This window comes from Capricornis sumatraensis, chromosome 5 (genome assembly GCF_032405125.1).
Source record: "Capricornis sumatraensis isolate serow.1 chromosome 5, serow.2, whole genome shotgun sequence".
In the NCBI taxonomy this organism is placed as follows: domain Eukaryota; kingdom Metazoa; phylum Chordata; class Mammalia; order Artiodactyla; family Bovidae; genus Capricornis; species Capricornis sumatraensis.
This window is the reverse complement of record NC_091073.1, coordinates 101426030-101449413: the sequence shown is the minus strand read 5'-3', so window position 1 is coordinate 101449413 and position 23384 is coordinate 101426030. Positions and strand designations below refer to the sequence as shown.

General features: G+C 42.1%; 1 protein-coding gene across 2 annotated transcripts in view; it reads left to right on the top strand.

The window, feature by feature from the left end:
- CHCHD3 (coiled-coil-helix-coiled-coil-helix domain containing 3) overlaps nucleotides 1-23384 on the top strand; it is a 289889-nt gene that overhangs the window by 6647 nt on the left and 259858 nt on the right. For both annotated transcript variants that reach the window (XM_068972961.1, XM_068972962.1), the window contains exon 2: nucleotides 7404-7491. In XM_068972961.1, coding sequence (XP_068829062.1) covers nucleotides 7404-7491 — 88 coding nt within the window. The remainder of the gene's footprint in view (nucleotides 1-7403; nucleotides 7492-23384) is intronic.

Here is a 23384-nt window from a genome sequence, read left to right as displayed (position 1 = left end):
CCAGTATTTTTGCCTGGAGAATCCCAAGGATGGCGGAGCCTGGTGGGCTGCCATCTATGGGGTTGCACAGAGTCGGATACAACTGAAGTGATTTAGCAGCAAGTTTTGAGGCACCAGATAAACCACATAAATAAAAAGTTAACAATGAATTAAGAAGTAATGTTTAGGTTGAAAGAGACATTGTACTTCTAATGCAAAGAGCGTCAGTTCAGTTCAGTCGCTTAGTCGTGTCTGACTCTTTGAGACCCCATGAATCACAGCACACCAGGCACCCTGTCCATCACCAACTCCCGGAGTTCACTCAAACTCATGTCCATCAAGTTGGTGATGCCATCCAACTGTCTCATCCTCTGTCATCCCCTTCTCCTCCTGCCCCCAATCTCTCCCAGCATCAGGGTCTTTTCCAGTGAGTCAGCTCTTCGCATGAGGTGGCCTAAGTATTGGAGTTTCCGCTTTAGCATCAGTCCTTCCAGTGAACACCCAGGACTGATCTCCTTTAGGATGGACTGGTTGGATCTCCTTGCAGTCCAAGGGACTCTCAAGAGTCTTCTCCAACACCACAGTTCAAAAGCATCAATTCTTTGGTGCTCAGCTTTCTTCACATCCAACTCTCACATCCATACATGGCTACTGGAAAAACCATAGCCTTGACTAGACGGACCTTTGTTGGCAAAGTAATATCTCTGCTTTTCAGTATGCTATCTAGGTTGGTCACAACTTTCCTTCCAAGGAGTAAGCGTCTTTTAGTTTCATGGCTGCAGTCACCATCTGCAGTGATTTTGGAGCCCCCCAAAATAAAGTCTGACACTGTTTCCACCGTTGCCCCATCTATTTCCCATGAAGTGATGGGACCAGATGCCATGATCTTCATTTTCTGAATGTTGAGCTTTAAGCCAACTTTTTCACTCTCCTCTTTCACTTTCATCAAGAGGCTTTTTAGTTCTTCTTCACTTTCTGCCATAAGGGTGGTGTCATCTACATATCCGAGGTTATTGATATTTCATCTGGCAATCTTGATTCCAGCTTGTGCTTCTTCCAGTCCAGTGTTTCTCATGATGTACTCCGCATAGAAGTTAAATAAGCAGGGTGACAATATACAGCCTTGACGTACTCCTTTCCTATTTGGAACCAGTCTGTTGTTCCATGTCCAGTTCTAACTGTTGCTTCCTGACCTCCATATAGGTTTCTCAAGAGGCAGATCAGGTGGTCTGGTATTCCCATCTCTTTCAGAATTTTCCACAGTTTATTGTGATCCACACAGTCAAAGGCTTTGGCATAGTCAAGAAAGCAGAAATAGATGTGTTTCTGGAACTCTCTTATTTTTTCGATAATCCAGAGGAAGTTGGCAACTTGATCTCTGGTTTGTCTGCCTTTTCTAAAACCAGCTTGAACATCTGGAAGTTCATGGTTTACATACTGCTGAAGCTTGGCTTGGAGAATTTTGAGCATTACTTTACTAGCATGTGAGATGAGTGCAATTGTGTGGTAGTTTGAGCATTCTTTGGCATTGCCTTTCTTTGGGATTGGAATGAAAACTGACCTTTTCCAGTCCTGTGGCCACTGCTGAGTTTTCCACGTTTGCTGGCATAGTGAGTGCAGCACTTTCACATCATCTTTCAGGATTTGAAATTGCTCAACTGGAATTCCATCACCTCCACTAGCTTTGTTCGTAGTGATGCTTCCTAAGGCCCACTTGATTTCACATTCCGTGAAGTGAAGTGAAGTCGCTCAGTTGTGTCTGACCCTTAGCAACCCCATAGACTGTAGTGTACCAGGCTTCTCTGTCCATGGGATTTTCCAGGCAACAGTACTGGAGTGGATTGCCATTTCCTTCTCCAGGGGATCTTCCCAACCCAGGGCTCAAACCCAGGTCTCCCGCATTGTAGACAGACGCTTTACCATCTGAGCCACCAGGGAAGTCCCTCACATTCCATAGATAGGGATAAATGGGCACCTTATCCTCAGACCAGGACTTATGCAGGCCTTGTCTTCATGCATCACGTAGAGAAGGATCTTCATGTGAACTTGGTGCAGCTGATGAGAGTGAAGTGAGATAAATGGGCTGTTGAAGTCCTGGTGGCTGGAGCTGTATTAGTTATTTGTGTTGCATCTTGGAACCCTTTCTCCTCGGTAACTTCCGGGGGTAGGTGTTACTTTCCTAGTTTCCAGATGAGGAAAGGGAGGCCCGTTGAGGGGTTACATAGCTAGTCGGTTACCAGTGCTGCTTCCTTTATTCTGGGCCAGTGTTTTGTAAGGTATAAAATCATATATGTCAAATTAGCTTACATATATTAGCTTTAAGCACATAAATTATATTACATATGTAACATAGTAGATGTATTATAGGATAATATATAGTAATATGGTATGTAATATAAAAATGCATAATACATTACAGCATACTATGTTAATACAGTACATTATATATTATGTATTAGTACATTACCTTATATATTGAGTAAACTTTAAATTATATATCAATAAAAGTAGCTTTAGAATTCCAAAACTTAATAAGCCTCATTTTATTTCCTCATGAGGAAGTAATATATGTTGTGTGGGATAGGGAGTGTATTATTTAGTGGCAGAGAAAGCACGGAATGAGAATGGGGTTGCTGGTTGCCGGTCCTGATGCTACCAGTAGCTGGATATCACTTAGAATCTCTCTTTTTCTCACCTGTGAATTGAGAGGATTGGGGTCAGCCTGAAGGCGTTCTTCCTGTGATGTAGCTCAGCTTTGCAGATGAGTTGAGGAGCAGTCTCCGCGGCTGTCCGTTGATAGAGAAGCTGAGTCCGTTGGCACTCTCCTTCCTAACTTCCTCTTTTCTTCTGAGAAAGGAGTCATGGTTTCTCCTTCAAAGATCACAGCTTTTGAGCAGTCGACTTACCCTTTGCTGTCCCCCCTCCATTCTGCTTTGGGTCCTGAGATACAAGTAACTGTTCAGCTACAGACCGTTTTGTGTTCATTGATGTTTCCCAAGGGCCTCAATCGGTGCTCGGCCTGGTCAGCCTTGTTGGGTGGCTCACTAACACGTAGGAGCTCACAGTTCTGTGCAAAGGCAAATGCTTGTTCTGTCACTGGAGCACTGGACGTTTGTGCAAGGTACCCGTGGGGGGCACAGGAAGGGTCCTGTTGGGTAGGCAGAGTTGGCATGGAACGACTTTAGGATGTTTTGAGCTGAAGTTTGAAAGGCAGTTCTCTCCCGAGGTGTGAAGACATTGTAGGCAAAAATAAAGGCAAAGAGATGGCAGCGCGTGGCCAGCGTGGGTGGAGAACGGGTTATGGCGTGTTGAGGGAAAAGCCGTGGAAGTCGTGGTTGGAGAATGAGGCCACAACCAAAAGCAGAGGAAGTCTTGAATGCCACGCGAAACACTTTGGCCTTTCTTGTCAACAGGTAGCTGTTGAAGGACTTGAAGTGAGAATTAGCATAATCATTTGTATTTTAGGAGGGATATTGATGATGCCATGAATTAGGGCAGGGGAAACAGGATGGGAGAAGGGACAGCAAATTCATTAGCTGTTTAGGGGTTGAGGAGGTCACGGCTCAGAGAATGAGGGGGAGAGAAGGGTGGAGAACTCCTGAGTTTTGATTTAGGAAGCTGGGTGGAGGTGGTGTCATGAATGAGATAAGGAAAGCAAGAGGACACAGAGGTCTTTTTTGGCAAATGTGAATTCAGCCTGGGACATGTTGGGTTGGCGGTGCTTGTGGTCTGTCCCTGGAGAGGTGTCCATTAGGCAACTCAATGTTTAGGTCTACCTTTTGGGATGCAGGTCTTGGACTGGGGATAATGCATTTAGAATTCATTAATTAATCAACAGCAGTTATTAATAAACATCAGGAGAGTGAATGAGAGTACTACCAAGAGCATGTGGAGTGAGAAGAAATCAAGGCAAAGAACAGAATGTGGAGCCCTCTAGCATATAAGGGTGGGCAGGGGAGGACTTCCCAGGTGGCTCAGTGGTAAGAGATGTGGGTTTCATCTCTGGGTCGGGAAGATTCCCCTGGAGAGGGAAATGGCAACCCACTTCAGTATCCTTGTTTGGGAAATGCCATGGATAGAGGAGCCTGGTGGGTTGTAGTCCACGGGGTCGCAAAGAATCAGACTTGACTTAGCGACTAAACAACAGCAACACAAGGGAGGGGGAAGCCTGCAGAAGAGATAAGACTCAGGCAGAGTCCTAGGACCAGCAGGAAGGGGATGTTGGAAAAGTGGCGTGGGGGCTGGGGGATGGGTTTCTGGAAGGTGGGAGTGATGCTAAAGGGAAGTCATAAATTAGGTGCTTTGTAAATATAAAAGATGTTTATTCATATAAATATCTTGCTCAGTTGTGGCTGACTGTTTGCTACCCCATAGACTGTAGCCCACCAGGCTCCTCTGTCCATGGGATTCTCCAGGCAAGAATAGTAGAGTGGGTTACCATGCCCGCCTTCAGGGCATCTTCCCAACCTAGGGATCGAGTCCACTTGTGTCTCCTGCTTTGGCAGGTGGATTCTTTACTACTGTGCCACCTGGAAGCCTGTATAAATACAGAAGGTTATTTATTTGATCAGTGGTGACTTTTGCCTGGTATTAGGTTACAAGTCAGTCAGTGGAGTGTTAAGGAAGTAGAAACTGGAAAAAGGTCCCTGAGGATGTAGCGGTGGTGGTGGGTGGGGTTGGGGGGGTAAGGAGGGGTTGTTTCTCCCTGTTACTTGACCTGTAAACCTTTTTGATGATTTCTGCTTTGCCTTCATCTAGTCAGACAGTGAGTCTGGCAGTGAAGGGGATGTCTGAGTGTGACCTTGATTCTCAGACTTCCTGGATTTGAATCCTGGCTTCATTATTGACAACCTGTATGATCCAGCACGAGTTATTTAATTTGGCTTTGCTCCAGTCTCCTCACCTATACTGTGAACATAATAAAATTATCTCATAGGATTGTGAAGGATTAAATGAGCCAAATACTTGGTTTAACATCAGTGCCTGGCACCTAATAAGTACTCGGTGAAGGTTAACTTTTTTTTTTTAAACAACTTTATTGTGGTAAAATTTACATACGATAAAATTCACCTGTTTTCTGTGTATAGCACTTTCTAATGAATTTACAGACTTGTGCAACCATCCTTCTTTCCAGTTTTAGAACATTTTCATCACCCCAATAAAATCTCTCATGCCCATTTCCGGTTAATCTCCATTCTCATTCCAGCCTTAGGCAACCACTTACCTAAGATATTTTCCATCTGTACAGAGTTCCCTTTTCTGAGCATTTCAGGTAAATGGGATTATACAGTATGTGGCCTTCTGTCCTTGGCCTCCTTAACTGTTTTTCAGGTCTGTCCTTATTGTAGCTAATTTCAGAATGTCGCTTCTTTTTATCGATGAATTCTAGTCCATTGTATGGACGTATAATGTTTTGTTTATCCATTCACCGGAAGATGGGTGTTGTTTCCACTTTTGCTGTTATGAACAGTGCTGCTCTGCACATTCCTGTGCAAGTCTTTGTGTGGACATATGCTTAATAGCTTCTTAATGGGTCCTTTAGCCTCCTTCAGGGGTCCTCCTGCTTCTGTTCTCATCCCCCTCCAGTCTGTTCTTCACACTGTAGCTAGAGTGATCTTTCTAAAATGTAAGTCTCACTGTGTCATTACCCTGCTTAAAATCCTTCAGTAGTGCCTAGCTGCCCTCAGGATCAAGTTCAACCCCCTGACTTGAAGGATTTATTTACTAAGAGTCTTCAAAATCCACAATCTTATTTCCCTCTCCACCTTCTGTTTGACTAAGCCCCCTCCTCAACTTCCTGCTTCAGCCATTCTTTTCTTCATCCATATTGTTTCATGTATTTAACCATTCACTTATTAACTAGGCTTATTGATGCTCTGGGGTATAGTACTGGACAGGACAGCCAAATCCATGCTTTCCTGGAGCTTTGTTCCTAGTGAGCAAGACAGGCAATAAACAGGAAAGTATCAGATAGTGATAAGTGCTATAAAACGAGTGAAAGTCCCTCTGTCCTTTCCGACTCTTTGCGACCCCAAGGACTGTACAGTCCATGGAATTCTCCAGGCCAGAATACTGGAGTGGGTAGCCTTTCCCTTCTCCAGGGGATCTTCCCAACCTATGGATCAAACCCAGGTCTCCCACATTGCAGGTGGATTCTTTATTAGCTGAGCCACAAGGGAAGCCTGATAAGAAAATAATAAAAGGATGATAATGATACCTAGGGGTTAGAGGTGCTGATGACTCAAATCTCATGGCCTGAGTGTTCCTTTGCCTCCATGCTTTTGCCAGCTGCCTGTTTGATATTTCCACTGCTGTTAAGCCCTGCTGCTTAATGGTAGCTTCATGTGGTACCGTCTTCTTTCTTTTTAATTTTTAAAATACTTGTTTTTGGCTGCGCTGAGTCTTTGTCGGTGCACATAGGCTTTCTCTAGTTGCAGTGCTTGGACTTCTCATCGTGGTGGCTTCTCTTGGAGATGAGCGCGGGCTTTAGGGTGCGTGGGCTTCATTAGCTGTGGCTTCTGGGCTCTGGAGCACGGGCTTAGTAGTTGCTACTAGTTGTGGCACGTGGGCTTAGTTGCACTGGGGCTTGTGGAGTTTTCCCAGACCAGGGATCGAACCCGTGTCCCCTGCATTGGCAGGTGGATTCTTAACCACTGGACCACCAGGGAAATCCTAATACCCTCTTCTTATAGTACTCTTATCCTACTCCTTCTGTTCCTAAGTACTGTTCATCCTTCTTAACCTCCTGCCCAGCCCCGCTCCCAAAGCCTGGTTAGATGCCCTGTCCATCTTGCCCATTGTGCTGTCTGTCCTTCCATTATAGGCCAACTGACTTAAGTAACATTCTTCACATTATATTTAAATGCATGGTGGTTGTCTGTTTCTTCTTCTCTTTAAGCAACTTGATTGTTAGAATCAACTGTTAGAATACTTGAAGTCTAGCCTAGTTCCTGGCACAGAGTTGGTGCATAAAGAAATCTACTGAAAGAGGGATTGTTTGTGGTTAGCCTTGAATGGAGGGAGGGTGGGAGGGACACCATTTCATTTGGGACTGGAGGGAAGGAAGGCGCTAAGGCCTGCTGCAAGTGTAAATTAATTTGGAGGATGAGGGAGGAATGTTGGAGGAGTTCTGATGGTTTACATTTTCTCAGAGATTACAATTTCGTGTACAGTATAGAATGAGGGAAAGAGTCATTTATAATGAGCAATGCATTAGAAGAAATGAAGAAGCAGTGCTGTGGGGTGCATCTTGAAACCTTAACACTCTTCTTGGTTTTAGCTTCACAGCGATCAGATTTAGTCCGATTTCTTCAGGCCATTCGTTACACACATTGCCGTGGATGACTGGCTTACTTGGATGCTATTGTACTGTTTTCTTTCTTGTTCTCTTATAATTGATTTTATTTTGATGTTACTCTTTTCAGCTTTCGGAAAATGTGATTGATCGTATGAAGGAAACCTCTCCATCTGGCCCGAAGTCTCAGCGGTATTCTGGTACTTATGGTGCCTCAGGTATTTCAGAGTTTGAATTTCTGAGTTCTTAGTAGAAAACCTTTAAGTGGTGAAAGTTCCCTCGATAGTCACGTTCTCCTGCACTCTGTCTTGTTACTTGGATGCTTTTTTACAGGAGAATTGTCTTCCTTTGGAATTCATGGGGAACTGGTTCTGGGACCCTCTTGAATACTGTAGTCCATGGATGCTCAAGTCCCTTATATAAGACGGGTAGTATTTGCCTATAATCTATGTACATCCTCCCATGTATTGATCGTTTAAATCTTGTTTAGATTATTTATGATACCTAATGCACTGGATGCACTTTCCTGCATTGGAGAAGGCAATGGCAACCCACTCCAGTATTCTTGCCTGGAGAATCCCAGGGACGGGGAAGCCTGGTGGGCTGCCATCTGTGGGGCTGCACAGAGTTGCACACGACTGAAGTGACTTAGCAATGCACTGTAAGTGCCGTAGAAATAATTGCCTGCATGACAAATTCAAGTTTTGGGTTTTTGGGGTTTTCCGGAATTGTTTTTTTTTTCTTCTCCCTGAATAATTTCAGTCTGTGGTTGGTGGAATCTGTGGATGTGGAACTTGCAGTTACGGAAGGCCAACTGTGTTAGCAGTTAGTATTGGGGTTTCTTTTAAAATGCTTTGATGTAAGGTAGAATAAATCTACTTTCAAACAGTCTTTGGAAATTTTTTTTTTTTTTTCTTCCAGCTCCTAAATCCTCTGTTAGGCTTTGGAAGGTTATTTCCTAGCTTTTTGTGTAAAATGAATGACGTATAAGGGGTATTAGAAGTTTGGGAGTAAATATTTATTAAAAAAATTGAACTTAGAAAATACTGATTTATTGTTTCCAGATGGTGAAATTTCTCTAATGATTTTACTTTGTAATGGATTTCTTCAAGTTTTAAGCAGTTTATTCCTTCAGAGTCTTAATTATTGATGAAAATATGTTAAATGAAATCCATAGAGGATTATTGTCTCATTTTATCTGTGGATCCTGGGGGATAAGAGATTGTTTTTCTTTCCTCTCTCCTACCCCCATCCATCGATTGATCCACCTAAACTTACTGAGCACCTGCTATGTGTCTGGCCCTGTTCTTGTTGCCACCAAATTTGATGGATGGGCATGCTGTGTTTTGGTGAAATGACAGCAAGGAAGTAGTTGGGATGATTCATTGTGAACTAAATGAGAATTTTCATTATTTATTAGAAAGGAGTATTGGGTGGTAAATCTAGCTGCAGACTGAAATACCTTGAGAAAGATGAGCTCCTGCACAGATGCCTCACTTGGCAGCATTTGTGACCCTCTTACTAATCATTAAATTGATAACCACAAGTTGAACTTGTGATGTGTTCAGAGCAGAAAGTGCTGAGATGAATAAGAAATAGTTCTTGTCCTTTTAAAACTTCTCGTTTGGTAGGAGCATTAAGAAGAGTTCGTAGTTCATGAAGGTTAAATAGTAAGTGGCCACTCACTCTGCCAGAAACCCTTTCTTTGACTTCTGGGCCACACTGTTGGTTTTCCTTCTACCTTACTTGGATTCTCCAAAAGTTGGCTTAAAGCTCAGCATTCAGAAAACTAAGATCATGGCATCTGGTCCCATCACTTCATGGCAAATAGATGGGGAAACAGTGGAAACTGACATAATTAATTTTGGGGGGCTCCAAAATCACTGCAGATGGTGACTGCAGCCATGAAATTAAAAGATGCTTGCTCCATGGAAGAAGTTATGACCAACCTAGATAGCATATTGAAAAGCAGAGACCTTACTTTGCCAACAAAGGTCTGTCTAGTCAAAGGTATGGTTTTTTCAGTAGTCATGTATGGATGTGAGAGTTGGACTGTTAAAAAAAAAGCTGTGCACTGGAGAATTGATGCTTTTGAACTGTGTTGGAGAAGACTCTTGAGAGTCCCTTGGACTGCAAGGAAATCCAACCAGTCCATCCTAAAGGAAATCTGTCCTGAATATTCATTGGAAGGATTGATGTTGAAGCTGAAACTCCAATACTTTGGTCACCTGATGTGAAGAGCTGACTCATTGGAAAAGACCCTGATACTGGGAAAGACTGAAGGGGATGACAGAGGATGAGATGGTTGAATGGCATCACTGACTCAATGGACATGAGTTTGAGTAAACTCCAGAGGTTGGTCAGAGAAGGAAGTGGCACCCCACTCCAGTACTCTTGCCTGGAAAATCCCATGGATGGAGGAGCCTGGTAGGCTGCAGTCCATGGGGTTGCTAAGAGTCAGACACGACTGAGCGACTTCACTTTCACTTTTCACTTTCATGCATTGGAGAAGGAAATGGCAACCCACTCCAGTGTTTTTGCCTGGAGAATCCCAGGGACGGGGGAGCCTGGTGGGCTGCCGTCTGTGGGGTTGCACAGAGGTGGACACGACTGAAGTGACTTAGCAGCAGCAGCAGCCAGGGGTTCGTAATGGACAGGGAGGCTTGGCTTGCTGCAGTCCATGGGGACTCAGAGTCTGACACGACTGAGCGACTGAGCTGAGCTACGTACATGCTCAGTCTAGTCTTTGCCTATTTCCACTAACGTCATCAAATTGCATACCTTTTGAATCATTATGTTATTGCTCTAGCCCTGACCTCTCCCTGCAACTGTTGTCTCAGATAACTGCTATCTTCAGATTGCCCCTTAGATTTCTTCAACTTAACACATCCAAAGCAAACCTTTCTGTTCTTCAGAGTTGCTTCTTCTCTTTATCTTTCCCAGTAAAGGGCACTGGGATTCACCCTTGTTTCCTCTTTTTTTTTTTTTTTCTTTTTGATTCTTCTATTAGACCGTTAGCTGATCTTATCAGCTCCGTCTCCAAAATAGGTCTGGAGGTGGTCTTCGCACGTCCATCTTCACTGCTGCATCTCCAGTCGAAATAGCCACCATCTCTTCTCTTGTCTTTCAGTGAAGCCTCTTAACTGGCTCCCCACTTCCACCGTTGTCCTCCGTGTGTGCTCTGCCGTGCACAAGAGGCCTCAGCAGCCTTTAAAAACATAAACCAGCTCATGTCACATCCCAGTGGTGATTCGCCACATGCTTACAGTATAATTTGAATTGCTTTATTGGCTTCTGGGGTACACCATGACTGATCCCTTTCTGCCTTTCCAAAATCACCTTTTGATACATGGGGATTTTTAAAAATTGGAATTTGATCTAAAATATGCTTTGTTCTCGGTTGATTTCTTTTTAACGTACTGTGTTCAGGAGAGGGGAGGATGCTATGCACTGATGATTAAATAGTGAAAGAGAACATTTAATGTTTATTATGTGCCAGGTACTCTGTTAAATCCTTTATGTCTGTCTTATGTAATCTGTATAACCCTATGAGGAAGGTACTATATTAAGTCGTTTTACATGGGAGGAATTTGAGACTTCAAGTGATTAATTATCTTGCCAAAAGTCACACAGCTGGTGAGTAGTGGAGGTAATGGTTGACTTCAAGTCTGTTTGACTCCGGAACAAATGCTGTAAAGCACTGTTTTATTGTAGTTTGAATGAAGCCTTGCTTCATATGTAAAAAAGATGTGAGAGAAACTAGGGAAAGAGTTGCTTTTCAGTGATGTTCTGCTAGAGTTTAAGAAAGCGCTTTCTTTTTCTAACTGATTGTTCGTTTTTCTAGCTTTTCCCCGTGTTGGCTCTCGTTCACAGTGAGTTGAAGGAGAAGGAAGTGTTTTCCTTCTTGTCTTGGTTTCTTAAACTTGTACTTTGAGAGAACGGGTGAAGGTGGAAAGACTTTCCCTCAGTGCTCATGGTGTGGCCTTGCGGAGCATCACACTGACTTTGTGATGAGTTCTGGCTGTGCTGAGGGATCCATCCCATCCCATTTCTGTTTGATGTGACTGATGACCTTGTTGGTCCATGACCAGCCTGGGCACTGAAAGCTCTTTGAATGCTACCTTGTGTTTTGTTGGTTGGGCTAGAACGACGCTGTCTCAGTGGTAGCCATTTGTCACACGTGGCTATTCATATTTAAATTAAAATGAAGTAAAATAAAGATTTCATCCCTTCGGTGCACGGTAACTGCCTGTGGCTAGTGGCACCATGTTGGGCAGTGCAGGCAGAGGACATTTTCATCTTTGCAGAAAGTTCTCTTGCACAGCTTTAGAATTTTCATGCTTCATTAGATGATTTTAATGATGCAGTGACTGCGATAGTGGAGCTAGATGGCTCTTTGTGTTTGTGAATCTAGTTTCCTGCATTTTCTACATCCCAGCTTCCCCAGGACTGCAGGTAAATGGACGCTTTAGGAAATATTTCAGGGAATACTGCCTTCACCCCAGTCTTTAGCACACCTAACCTTGTGTGTTATGAGTGTATTGGAGGAATTGATTTCTTAGACTCAGAGAGGTTGTTGAACATGTGTGTACCCTCATATTGCCATACAAGCACTTGCTTTTTCTGTCTGCACCTTGATGTGAAAAAAGCTCATCAAGGCTAATAGTGCCAACTCTTTGAGAATATTTCCCTTACCCATGCCAACCTAACCCAAGAAAAGAACTAAGATTTGACATACTGTTTTAAAAAGATATTGCCTTTAGGTTCAGAATGCAATTAGACTATGATTGTACAAATTAGCAAAGATTTATTCTTCTTAAAATTTAAAGAATATGTTTATAAAAGTAAGTAGCCTCAAAGTTTATATTCTGTTTCTCATTTGGGGTTTTAGTTCATACCCAATAATAGATTTCTTAAGATTTATAATTTAGATGTGTTATGAAATAATTTTTCAAGTCTACAAAAATAATATTGATAAAAATGTCACCAGCTTTTTCTGCATTTTTCAGTGTCAAGTAAATTATATATTAAATGTGAGTTGAATTTTTAATGTTTGTTAAAATGCTTTCTTCCTTGCAGGACTATTAATTTATACCAGCCCTCTAGGGTATTCATATGTGTGAATATAGGACAGAGTTGATGGTCTGAAAATGCTAGGATTTCTGTGTATAGGAACTAAATTTTGTTGTTTATATAATTTTGAGAATATAATTTATGCTGTTAAGAAAGTGATTTCCTCTAAAGAGTTTACTGAAACTACTTTTTGCCCAACCTTGAACCAGATCAATGACTTGTTGCAGTAAGTGTTTGCATGTAAAGCTGTTCAGGCAAAATAATATGCTGTGTGACACACAACAGATTGTAATGCCACTTTAATAAACGAGCGTGCTCTAAAGAACTTAACTGTGTCCTTGCTGCCTCATTCTCAGCTGTGTTACGTGCTATCTCAACTACACTGGCTTTTTTTTCACACCAGGGGAAATTATTTTTTTCAGACTGACGTAAAGGGATTGTTGTTGTTGTTCAGTCACTAAGTCATGTCTGACTTAAAGGGTTACCTTTTCATGAACATCTTGCATTTTTCAGTGTTGGATATTGATTTTTTTTTTCCCTTTCCTCCTTGATCCTTAGTTTTTCTGGCTTATAGGGAGGTCAGACCTCTCATGTTTGATCTCACCTAATACTGAGGAAACCCTGTCCCCAAGTCAGTATGAAAAAAAACAGGCAGAAATGATACTAGGAGGCTCTTTGTTGGTTTCCTAAGCTGCTAGCAACCAGATGAAAAGGATGAATCTGGGCAAAAAGACAGAGGAGCTCACTTGTATTATTATCCTCACTGTGCAAGGTTCTCTGTACCTTTCTTGTCATTGGGAAGAATAAGAAAGATTTGCTGATTTGCTTTAAGTGTATAACTGAGATCACTAAGTATTTGGCAGCCATAACAAATCGCAGGAAACCAATTTAAGCAGGAAATAGCACAGCCCAAACGAAACAGCCGATTTACGGAAACAGATTTGTCTATACGTTCTATGTATTTTTCTCCCAGCATCTGGCCCTCCTAGTTCTTTTTAAACAGCTCTTTAAGGCTCATTTAGACCTAGTATTGTAGGGAGAGTTCACAGTAACGAGCGGCACTTATTCCTTGGACTTGAGCTGCAAGAACTGAAGGGGCTTGCAGTGTCTCGGTCTCCAGCTTTTAATATGTGAAAGCTTGTTGATGCCAGTGTCTTGACACTGCACTGTTTTGTTGTTGTTGTTGTTTTTTTAAATATGTCCAATAACACTTCATAAAAGGAAGAAATGTATACATTGTTGATTTAAAGCTATGATTTAAATCAGATTCTTTAGTCAGTATATTCTGCTCTTAAAAAGAAATCCATAAACCATCCACATTTAATGGATGGTTGAACTCCATCCGTCAACAGGCATTAGCAGGGAGGTGATCCTTGACTTTGAGGAACTATTAGTTTTGTCAAGTCATGTTTAACATTATAGTGTAATGAATAAATACTAATGTAGTACCCTTCACCTGCTCAGTGAAGATTTTGGAGTAGGTGAATGAATATCTAAGTGAGATAGAATAGATAAAAGGTCTAGGAAGTGCTTTAGGACTTCAGAGGAAGAAGATCAAGAGCTCGGGCGGCAGACCATCCAGGGAAGTGGACTTGAGCCAAACCCTGAGGATAAGAAGGGTCGGGATATTGGTGCTGAAGGTGTTCCTGGCAGAATCAGTGCAGATCAAGAGTTCAGACCAGATAAGAGGTTCCACTGGGGGTTCTCATGGGTGGGAACGTTGGGGGGGAACTTAAGTTTAATCTTACCCTATAGGGTTTAGTGGCTACTGAGCTGCTTCATTTAATTTTAAGATGCAAGTTTAGAAAATTGCATTAGTTGCTACTTTTCAAGTATACTCAGTCATTAATAACATTTTTATGCCTAAAAATGCAGTGCTGATTTTCTCCTTGATATTTTTATATTCAACAAAGATATCTAAATGGTGAGAATGTGTTTTCCACCGTAGCACTAAATGAACCCAGTTTCATTTTCTTGAAAAAATAAGCAGCCTCATAAGCGTTCTTATTTGTCCTTAGCTGACCTTATAGCAAAAAAAAAAAAAGGAAAGAATATTCAGCTACTTGAGGCTGTGGAAGGTAAAACAGAAACTTTGCGAGCTGGGAATGTGAAATGGCACAAGTGGAAAATGTAGAACGAGTTGGAAATTGAAGACAGGGAAGACAGCAGCTGTGTGGTCGAGGTGAGAGTGATGAAGGCCGAGGAGGGTTTGGGTGGAGTTGCGGACGAGGCCACGTGGCTGTCTAGTGGCAGACTCACACTTCGGTCCTTTCTCCCCTGGTCCAGGGCACTTTCCCCCTGTGCCACTGGATTCATCACTGTTTGTGTTGTATGCATTTTAAGAAACCAGCACAAACATAAGCACTCTGTTTTGAAATTGAGACGTGAGCATTGTTATTGTTCAGTTGCTCAGTCATGCCCAACTCCGACCCCCATGGACTGCAGCACGCCAGGCTTCCCTGTCCTTCACCATCTCCTGGAGTTTGCCCAAACTCATGTCCATTGAGTTGGTGATGCCATCCAACCTTCTTGTCCTCTGTCGTCCCCTTCTCTTCCTGCTCTCAGTCTTTCCCAGCATCAGGGTCTTTTCCAATGAGTTGGCTTTTCACATCAGGTGGACCAAGTATTGAAGCTTCAGCATCAGTCCTTCCAATGAATATTCAAGGTTGATTTCCTTTAGGATTGACTGGTTTGATCTCTTTGCAGTCCAAAGGGTTCTCAAGAGTCTTCTCCAAGATGCGAGCATAGAAAACTTTAAAAAAAGTGTAACAGATCATTGACAGTATAGTATATATTCCTTGGTATTTTGGGGTGGTTGAAAGGGGAGTTGCACAGAAGAGCAAAAGCTGTAGCAGAAGAGGAAAGAAATTTTAGAGAGAAGCTTAGTAGGTCTTGAAATATCAGTGAGTCACACCTTCCAGTGGTTTTTCTGTGACTTGGAACTTCTGCCCTTTGATTTCTTAGTTAACAGATTAACCACTGACTGCTTTTTATTAGATCCTCAGAGGCCCCTGCCATACTTCTACTGTAGCATAATTTACTTTGCACTAGTTCTTCCAAGTGGCTTGAAGTCGAGTGGGCCAGCAATTCCCTATCTGTTCCTGCATGACTTGAAATAAGCAGCTCTTCTGTTAACATGTGTTACATTCTGTAGACTGGAGATGTAGTTATGGCGTGCAGTCACAGAGCTCAGGAGCTGGAAGGCTGGAACTTTAGTGACCTGCGGAAAAAGAGAAACTGTTTTGAAGAACCTTTTTTTTTTTTCCTGCAGTGGGTTTTGGACACCAAAAGGATAGTGTATTGTACTTTCTGATAGAACAAGTGTTGTTATTGGGTATAACAGTCAAGTGAATCATTAATATCACTGATAATAGTAAATAATCATAAACTGCAAAGAGAAAACAACTGTAAACTGTTTTATAATCATACCTCAGGGTTTATGAAAGAAAATATCAGACCTTATATAAGCAGCTTGAAGGAATTTTGAAGTATAGGGCATATAATATGTAAAATCACTTTTTAATTTAAATTTAATATGCCAGGGGTAAAATAAACACTAGATTAATAGTATTTTTGCCTTTCTTGGAATTCGATAGACTTTGAGGGTGTCATTTAGATGGCTCAGATTTTTTCAGACAAATTGCCCGAGAGAATTTGAAATTCATGCTGCAAGTAGAGGTGTTAGAATTAATTCACACCCCTTTGGAGTGTCAACCGAATCAGTAGACTGTTGTTGTTGATGGCCATGGTTTTCCTCTAAGAAAACATTTTAGAAAAATAAAGTCTGACCCGGCTTTTCATTTCTTCCTTTTCCCCTTTCCTGACTCCCTGGTTTGTTCGGAATTGCCTGGCCAGTGCTCTGTATTAGGCCAGGTCTGTGCTAGCAGGGAACAGTAGGTGCTTTTCAAGCGCTCTTTTTAGACCTGATCTGCCCCTAGAGCTGCTTGACACTTTGGGTTGACAGCTGTCACTGTACTTGAGTGTTTCTTGAAAAGTGTTGGGAACCCACGTGAATCACTATGGTAAGGCTCTTCAGACTTTTTCACAGCATTGCTATGGGATGCTTAAAACAATATCTGGGTTGTGCATGTCCTGGTTCCCTTTACTGAGTGGTCAATTGAAATACGGGTTTTAATTAGCCAGCGTCAAATGATTGGAGTTTGAAATTACAGGGTGGTAACGATAACTGTCTCCTTGCTTAAAGGCCGGATGTGGTTAGAACATCTTGCACATTGTATCATTGGTAGCTGGATAGCTGCTGAAAGCCCCTGTACATTGACATTGTTGGTGGGATTTAACTTATTTACCTTTATGTTTTTGCTGCTTCATCCCCATTTTTGCTCTTGTCCTGCAGGGGACACCACAGGCCTTGCTCTGCATGTGGTGAGTAGCAGTAGAACCTTGCTCTGAATTTTCCTTTCCCGCTCTCAGGTCTTAGAGTTTCGCCCATCCTCGGTATCATTGCCTTAGTCTGGCCACCAGTCCCTCTTCTCCTCCCGTGTTCTAACCATCTCTTGCTTGGGGTCACGGCCTTCAGTCTCACATTCCCCAGTCTGTTCCTGCTGCAGTCCTAAAAATCTTTCCAGAGTATGGGACCAATCATGTCATTCCTCTGTTTAAAACTGTAGAAACCCCACCTTCCTCTTAGGTGAAGTCTAGGTCTCTCTTATGTAGCCAACAAGGTTCTGCACAACCCTTCTCCGCTCTGATGTCCTGCATCATCCCCCAGACCTGCCTGTGTCTCTGTCTAGCCATAGGGTGGTTGTTGAGTCCTTGAACTTGTCCTTTTTGGTCTTTCTGTCTCACTGCTGTTCCTTCAGCTGTCTACCCTAGCCCGCTCTGTCTTCTCCCTGTCTTTTGTCTGCTGACTCTTCCTCATTGTTCAGGTCCCTGCCTAGAAATCACTTACTTCAGAATTTTTTTCTGACTCCAGGTCTGGCTTCCTGTGGGGTCGCCCAGCATCCTGGGTGTACTGTTCTGTTGCAGCCCTTAGCACGTGGTGCTGTGACTGCGATCCATTCACTTCTCTCCCTCGGATCCACGGCTCTCATTTACTCATTTGTCCTCTTGGGACCTCCTTTTATGATACTTTTTTTCTGCTTTCTGACTTATTTGGTATTGATCTCTCCTTGCTAAGGTGAAAAGCAGTTACAGGCCAGTCTTTGCTGTAGGTAAACATTGATGTTTTGAGGAAGTCAGAGTTGAGGGGGTTTCTTTTCCTTCAAGAGCTCCTCTTCACCATCTCGTCTTCCATTTGGCTGCATCTCCATTATCAACTATCATAACTTTTTTCTTCTGAAAGGATGAACTCTCTGCCCTCATTCACTTCCTTAAGGCCCTGGGACAAGCTCTTTGACACCTGGGGTTTTGGTGTCTGAAAATTCAGGCATGTTGAGGATTAGTTTGGCTTCTGGTTGAGGATGGTCTTCCCTGGTGGCTCAGGTGGTAAAGAATCTGCAGGAGACCTGGGTTCAATCCCTGAGTTGGAAAGATCCCCTGGAGAAGGAAATAGCAAGCCACTCCAGTATTCTTGCCTGGGAAATCCCACTGACAGAGTACCCTGGTGGGCTACAGTCCACAGGATTGAAGAGTCTGACTCGACTGAGCAACTAACGCTTCTTTGAGGATTGAAAGGAAGACCCACTGCTTGGATCCCATTAGGCCAGCAGAGGAGGACCAGGGATCTGGTTCCTCCGTATGTCCAAGCACATAAATAGTTAAGCCTTAAGGACAAAAGAAAAACTAAGAATGTCTTAGCTCATATGGGCATTTACCTGGTGCATCCCATTTTCTCCTTATCACCCTGTGCTACAGTGACAATAATTCATATAACTTATCAGATTTGCTTTACATCTTAAATCCTTCAGATGTAATTAGTTCTGCTGTTGACATAATGGTCATCTCATGACTTTAAAAAATTAGATAAAATATTGATTGCTGTCTGTCATTCTTGAGGATGAACCAGAGGAATGATATGAAAATCAATTGCTATAATCAGGATAGATTGTTTTAAATAAAAATTATTAAAGCAGTATTTGAGATTGACAGTTTTACCCAAAACATTTTTATCGTTCCACTAATGCAACCAGCTCAGTTATGGATTCTGAATATTGTCCTATAATTATTCAAAGAAATTAATTTAACAAAATATAATTATTTTGACAAAACACCTCTAACAGTCCTCAATTTTCTTTCTTATAACTTCCACTTTTAGCAAGAAGAGATGACTTTGAGTCTTGTGTACCACATGCACTCTTGTAGACATATAAGGCCAGTTAAATCTGTTCTCTGGTATGGCCAAGCAGCTTTTGTTTAATTTTATGGATCAGCATAGATACCTACAGGGCATAGTGTGTTTTTAAATAACATGTTGATTTCTTTGGGAATTTTATGAGATTCTGCTCATAGACTACTTTGGTGACGTCTTTATACAACTTTTCTAAAAAGGTTGCTTTCATATTCTTTTTCAGAAACCTTTTAGAGTGATTATTACAAGATTATGGGATGTTGTAACCCTTTTATATGATTATTCTTTGACCTTTGATATATTTTATTAGTTTTTTAATAAAAAAAATCTTTAAGAAAAACATGGATTGTATAATTAAGAAATAATATTTTATCAGGCTTGATATACATACAAATGATAAATTACTTCCCCTAGTTCTGTTTTTCTTGTCCTGTTAAACATACCTCTGCTGACTTGACCGTTGTTTCATAACTCAGGTTCATCTTTTTTGCAGAAATGATATTTGCAAAAATGGCAAAGTGAAACTTTAAAATACAGTAATTTTTTAAGTTGCTCTTTTTAATTTTTTTCCTTATTGTTGCTTATCAGACTTTGATCTGAAACTTTTAAAGATCATGCTACATTTTGATTGAGAACTGCCTTCTCTTCGGCCAGGTAACATTCTTTGCTTTGAACAGTGCTGAGGCCTCTGTAGCACTCAGGCCTGCAGCGTCTCTTCTAGTGTGCCTCAGGAGGCATGATTCGTACTGGGCAAGCCAGACCCTGGATGGGGGCTGCAAAGGGTGACTGAAGTCACCACCTTTACTTAGCTTGGCTGGCAGTGATGCCATGTGACTGTGTGCTTTCAGTAATGGGGCTCCAAAGGAGATGAACCCCAGTTTCTTCAAGTAAGGCTGTAGCTGAATTACCTCTGAATAGAAGTATGTGCATACACACACATACACGCATACAGTGTGTGTTTAGTGTTTGAAAAGCTTTTGGCACTTAATAGTTGTGTCATCTTGTGTTAAGTTATTTCAGATTCCTGCAGGATAAGCTAGAGAGACTAATTTCATATGGTTGTCATGGAGACTAAATGAGATAATGTACCAGTGCTGAAATATATTAGCAGATAATCAATAAATGTCCCCTTCTTTTTCTCATACTTTAACAAAGCATCCAGGGCTCTTACTTCACTGCCCTTTTCACGCACTGCTGACCTTTCTGTCTACTTCTGTACCCTTATTCCAGCAAACAGTTAGTGCTGGCTGTGTGCCTGATACCTTACTCAGTGCTAAGATTTCAGAGATGAACAGAACAGAGCCATGCAGATGAGCTGTAATAGAGATACACTTGTATCATAAAGAATGGCACAAGGACTAACTATCTGGGGAGGTCCGGTAGACTTCATGGAAGAGGTGATGATAATTTGAGCTGAATAGTGAAGGGTGAGTAGGAGTTCACCAATCGACATGATGGGATTGATGGTGGGGGGTGATGGAAAGGAGGAAGGCCATTTTTCGGGAGAAGAAGTGGTGGGTGGAGCAGTTAGGATCATAAAGGGTTTAGTGATTTCTAGGAATTATACCTAGTTATATTTATTTGGAATGCAGGTATCGAGTGGGAGATCAGAGTACAAGGAGTAAATATAGGTGGAATAACGGAGCTAAGGGCTATGGATTTGCTTCTGTACAGAGTGCCTCCATCCCTGTGTTGTCATACTTGAGTTAACTGTGTGTGTGATCAACTCAAAGGTTGCCTTATCAGGACTTTTCTTGATCTCATTTATGTTGCCTTCCTCTAAACTCACATGGCAGTCAATATTTTCTACACTGAAAAAAAAGTTGTTTATAGCTATGTTAGCATCTTTATTTTGCAGTAAGCTTTGTGAGGGCAGAATTCATACTGAAAATCTGCCTGGTCTCCTTGTGACCCATGTAGTGTCTGTCTCACCTGTAGAAGGTGTTCAAGAAACACCTGAAGATGGAATGAGCTAGTGGAAGGAGCCATGAGCATCAGCATCCCAGCTTCTTCAAAACACTTTTGACCTCAAGACATTGTGTTCAGTGAAAGAAGCTGGTCTCAAAAGACCATGTACTGTCTGTTCCTGTTTCTATGAAGTGTCCAGTATAAGCAGATCTATGGAGGCAGAAAGTATTGGGTAATGGTTGCCTAGGGCTGCGGGTGTTGGAGGTGCTGTTGGGGAATACAGATGACTGCTTCTGGCGGCTCAACTCTGCAAGTCTGTTAAGGTGCACTGAACTGTACACCCTATATGGGTGAATTTTATGGTTTTCTTTGAATAACACTGTTAAAAGGCACTTAAAATCTTTTCATGTTTGTAAGAAGCATCTTCGAATGCATACTTTCTCTGTTCCTGTGTTTGCAGCATTCACTTAGGGACTTGCATGATGATATTTATTATTCTGTTTAAAAATTTTGACTTGGCTCAGTAGAATGGAGGTGAAGAAGAGCTTTGGGAATTCATACTCCTTTCAGAGACGCTGGGGAGTGTGAGCCAGGGCCTCTGCCGAGCCTGTGCTAGGTGACCTCGCTCTCTGGTCAGAGGAGCATGGCAGTCACTCAGTTTAGTACCAGCAGAGTGGCATTGTTGGATGTATTTGAACAGTGCATTTTTATTTTTCAAGTTTTTGAAGAAGTCTGTCTTTAGGGAATTACGTACCACATTGTCTTAATAACAAGAAAGACAGCATTCGCTGAAGAAGAAGAGATGGTGCTCTTTTTCTGTCGCCTTTGGTATAAGAGAAGGCGATACAGGTAGTTTTTCAGCCTGTTGATCTTGTTTTTCTTATTAACAGGTACTTCATTTTAAAAAGCTGTTTTATACTAAAGCATTTATGACTCTATACATATTAATATAACGTGTTCCCTTAGAGAAATTGTGTAATGTGGTGTTCTCTTTTCTCCCACCGTGTAGGAACTAGTAGTCTCTCTGTTGATGAAACAGCAGGGAGCACCTATTTCTGGTGTGCCTATTCATGCAAAATTTAGCCCTCTTGAAAATGAACTAAGATCATAACCAAAAGGTATTCATCATGCAATCTATCCAAAAGAAATCATGAATGAAATCATCGTCAAATAACTTAAATAAAACAGTTATTCCCTGACACTATATCACCAAGTATAATTTGGGACATTTACCATTATTATGTGTGCATTTTTCTTTTTCATATGATTGCCAACTATCTTTAAAAATGGGCTGCTTCGGATTACTGTTTTGGGGAGGCTGATCTGATCTACTTGACCTTGATTTCACTTGAGTAGTGGCCGTGGGTGGTGGTTCATCATAGATGTGATTGTTACTCGGGTTTCTTCAGCGCCTCTATGAAGGAAAGGCACTGTATTTGATGTCTCTTCATTTAGCTTTGCAACTAGCAGAATGTTACCAGGTGCTTCCGCCTGAGGTCTTAAATGGGAGGGCTTAGTAGGGCTGAGAGAGCAGAGTCAGGATTTGGTGGGAGATTTTCAGTAGGCCCCCTGCCCCTCCTGTGTGTCACCCAAGAGGTAGCTCAGACACCTACCTATTTAGTAAATGCCCAGGGCTGTGGTTTGGTGGAAGGAGCAAGGATGTTGATAGATCTTGAAGGCCTGATGTGGCTGAGCACGGGTCTCAGCTCTGCGCCTTACTGTGCGTGTCACTTGAGGGCAATGTGTTGAACCTCAGCTTTCCTCAGTTAATGCCCAAGAGTGATGGGGCTTTATATGCTACAGCCACTGCTCTTTCTTGGGCCATTTCTGATTATTGAACAAAGAAACTCAAAATGCATTTTTCCCAAAGAAAGAATGAGTGCAGCTGAAAATAATGTTTTTATAAGTAATTCTTCAGGCTTACCATGGATTCTTGGGTTAACTTGGAAACCCAAATACCATTTGATTTGTAATGATGAATTTACAATGAGCTTTGCCACCGCAAAGTTGTTGGGACCTTCTCAGCTCGCAATCAAAGTTTCTTTATGCCTTGTGAATGGGCTGAAATGGCTCACTTTCGTTTCCAGTATTTGGGTTCATACATGGTCTGTATGTGGTTCTCAGTGAAACAGGCAGCAAACAAATATATGTCTGCACATATACACGCAGATTGTATGTATGCAAATGACGTGTTAACCGCAGAGACGTTAGTATAGACACGTTAGCAGTTTAATTAGTAGTCACTGAAGATTCCTTGCAAAACACGTAAACTTACATCAGAGAGAAACTTTGTTCCATCTGCTGCTGTGCCCAAGGCTGGTGTGGCTGGACAGTGAAGTGAAGGGGCTGTCACAAATTTGCTTTTATAATAGCCTATATAACTTTGGCTTTTGTTTATCTGATTTTTCAGGTTGATAGTGGTGGCTTTTTTGTGTGTGTTTCTCTATTTCAGAGTGATTATTCTTGCATTTCTCCCCATTAAACTCTTAAGTAGGAGGGAGAATTTAGCACAGGCACACAGCACTAATTTCATGCTGTGTCAGGCCGTTTTTCAGGGAGGGTCAGAGCCTGCAAACTCTGTTGTTGTTGAATCAGGTAGAGGCAGTGTGGTACAGGAGGGGAGCTCACGCTTTGGGACCCATCAAGCCCTGAATCACCACAGGCCAGTCACAGCGATTTCTTTGTCTATACGATTGAGTACTGATTGTTGTTGTTCAGTCGTGAAGTCGTATTCGACTCTTTGTGACCCCATGGACTGCAACTTGCCAGGGTTCACTGTCCTTCACTATCTCCTGGAGTTTGCTCAGACTCAAGTCCCATTGAGTCGATGATGCTATCTAACCATCTCATCCTCTGCCTCCTCCTTCTGCTTTTGCCTTCAAT